General features: G+C 35.0%; 1 protein-coding gene across 2 annotated transcripts in view; it reads left to right on the top strand.

Annotated features, from left to right (window-relative positions):
• LOC107727334 (UDP-glucose:glycoprotein glucosyltransferase 1-like) overlaps window positions 1-1,950 on the top strand; it is a 28,383-nt gene extending 26,433 nt beyond the window's left edge. For both annotated transcript variants that reach the window (XM_016537179.1, XM_016537178.1), the window contains exon 40: window positions 347-1,950. In XM_016537179.1, coding sequence (XP_016392665.1) covers window positions 347-372 — 26 coding nt within the window. In that variant the 3' untranslated portion in view covers window positions 373-1,950. The remainder of the gene's footprint in view (window positions 1-346) is intronic.
• The last annotated feature ends 746 nt before the right edge of the window (window positions 1,951-2,696 follow it).

The raw sequence follows: 2,696 nt of genomic DNA, 5'->3' as shown, positions 1-2,696 counted from the left end.
ATATGTATATATATATATATATATATATATATGTATATGTATATGTATATGTATATATATGTGTGTATATATATTACTGACTTCAGACTTTTAAACAATAGTGTATGATTTTAAATCGGAGGATACAGCTGAGAAGGTCGAGATCTCTGAGCTGGAACAAGCCTGTATAGTCAATTAATTAACAGTTTATCTAATCTGTCTAGTTTTTTCTTATCTAATATCTCTAGTTAAACAAAAAAAAATCTCCTTAGAACACCAAAGTTTAGCCTAATCGTGCAAAGTGCTGAGTAGCTTTTTATAATTATTTGCTTAATTTGAGTCTCTTTCTGCTCTTTCTCTCTGTCAGGTGGTGACACACACTCAGAGCTTTGAGCTGAGGCTCTGCGACTGAATAACAGGGGACTCTGTTCAAAGAGTCATCTTTTCTTCACCCTTTTTAAACCAAGCCTATCCTCCAGGAATGGGTTGACATTCGTGCTGAACTTGACTTGAACAGAATTAATGCAAAATTCCCTCTTTTTTTTATCTGAATGCTTGTGGACGTGTTGGGGTTCTGGGTAAACGACACGAGCAGAGGACATCTCCTCTATCCAGCCACTTCTGATATATAACCCCCTACAACACTCTGGGCCTTACATATGCCATAAACAAAACCAGTTCCACTAGAGCAAAACATTTTAAAAAACTAGCGCAGTCTCGACTGGTTGAGGTAGTACCATAGGGAATAACATAATTGAATGAGAAACTGCATGTGCGCAATTTTAATATTAAAGCAGATTTGATAAATGTCCCTCTTAGCTGTAACTCGCTCTCATGAAAATTATTATTAAATCATGAAACACGAGATGCAGACTGTTCATTTAAAAGCCACCCATGGTGTTGAAATTCCACGGCAGCAAAGTGATGTCATAATAGTTCGACTTTAAAGCACAGATCATTTCCTGTGACACATCACAGTTCAGTTAGAGGCTCCATTTAAAAATTCAGATTCATCTTTTGGTAAACAAGCCAGCGCTAGTCTGGTTTTGTGATTCTGAAAGTGGTGTTTCCATACAGCAGGGCAGTTTTACGAAAATGTTAAAATCACATCACTCTTCAAAGAGACGCACGCATCAAAAGACCTTTTAACTCCGGAACAAGCTATTCGGTCGATTTAGTCACAGCTAAAGAATTTTTTCCGTTCCGCAGAAGGAAATTTTAATTTACTGAAAAATCTCTGTGTGCATTGAAAAGCTCCAGTAGTGTTGTCACAGCCTAATGTTGGTTCTTGGTTACTCCACACTAAAATGATTCATAATGGCAGTCAGTTAATGAAACTCAGTCAATGGTCCTTTTAGGCCTACAGGATTAGAATGATGTCTTCAGAAGATTACGAGGGGGGAAAAAACACCAACTTCCTTCAGAGAAGCTGCTAGCAGGTAATTACAGGTTGTTGTTTAAATTTACTTTTTGTTTGTTTTCTTTTAGTATCACTGGATTTCAATAAGTCATTGATGTGGTTGCTTTGTCCAAGTTTTTTTTTTTTTTTTTGGCCTCGTCCATTTCTGTGGTAATGCTTTTATAGGTTTGAGAATGACCACTAATTTCAAACATTTGATCATAAACCATGGGCTGGGGCTTTTCTTTTTTTTTTTTTTGCATTTAAGTAATATAGATATGTGCACACGTTTCATCTCTGGTTATTTACCTGGAAATATTACATGGAAATCGCCAATAGATCCCAGAGTCTGTATAATGTCAGGTTTTAAAGTGAAAAGAAAAGCGGGGCTTGTACAGTGCCTTGTGCTTCGTTCTGTTTGAGAGGTACATTACAGTGTCTTGTGGTTTATCTACTGTTCTTTTAATGAGTACACTTAATATGGGGAAAAATTACTGATTTAGTCAATACTATGATGCTTTGGAATTACTGTAAGATTAATTGTGGGATGACAATATTTTGTAATAAAAGATGTACCAAATGGAAGTGTTTATTTTTTTACAATCTGCAGCTAATAATGATATTATTATTACTATTCATTAAACATTGTTTTCTTTCCACTACTTTTAGAAAGAGAAAAAGTCCACTCGTTGCAATGCATTATTCTACCAAATGATGGCAGCACAATCCAGTAGTAGTGAAAATATGACCATAATGTAGAGAGAGAATGATGATTATTAGCTTTATTTTAGATGCTCTGTCTCTGGCACTTAAACGTCCCCTAGTTTATCATAAAACTGCAATCAAACTTTTAAGCACAAGTAAAACCAAACATTTCTTCAGCCTTTGCATGGACAGATGGGAATAAAAGGAATATATGAGAAATGTTTAGTTTTTCCAGCACTAACTGTGCCTTCTCAAGACATTATTGCAGATTTTAGTGTCGTATATTGTCATATGTCATTGTAAGCTGTGCAGAATTTTAATATGCACATATAAAGTTTGCTTATATTTGAAACTTTAGATCTTGTTGCAGCTCTCTCATATTTATGCAATTTCTTGTTATTTGGACATTATATCTCGCATCTGCATTAAGACGACTGTAATCTGTCCTTCATCACTAATGTATTTTCATCGTTAGTTTCTTCCAAGTTCTTTTTTCAGTTTTGTCATTAACTAGATTATAATATTAGGCTCCCAAATGATCTTGAATAAGGCAGTTAGCACACAAATTAGAGCTCATTTTGCCTTAGTGAAGTCAATTAAACTCAAACTCTCG

The sequence above is a fragment of the Sinocyclocheilus rhinocerous genome, unplaced genomic scaffold (assembly GCF_001515625.1).
Source record: "Sinocyclocheilus rhinocerous isolate Xijiao unplaced genomic scaffold, SAMN03320098_v1.1 scaffold427, whole genome shotgun sequence".
NCBI lineage: Eukaryota > Metazoa > Chordata > Actinopteri > Cypriniformes > Cyprinidae > Sinocyclocheilus > Sinocyclocheilus rhinocerous.
The sequence above is the reverse complement of the archived record's forward strand: the minus strand, read 5'-3'. Positions and strand labels throughout refer to the sequence as shown.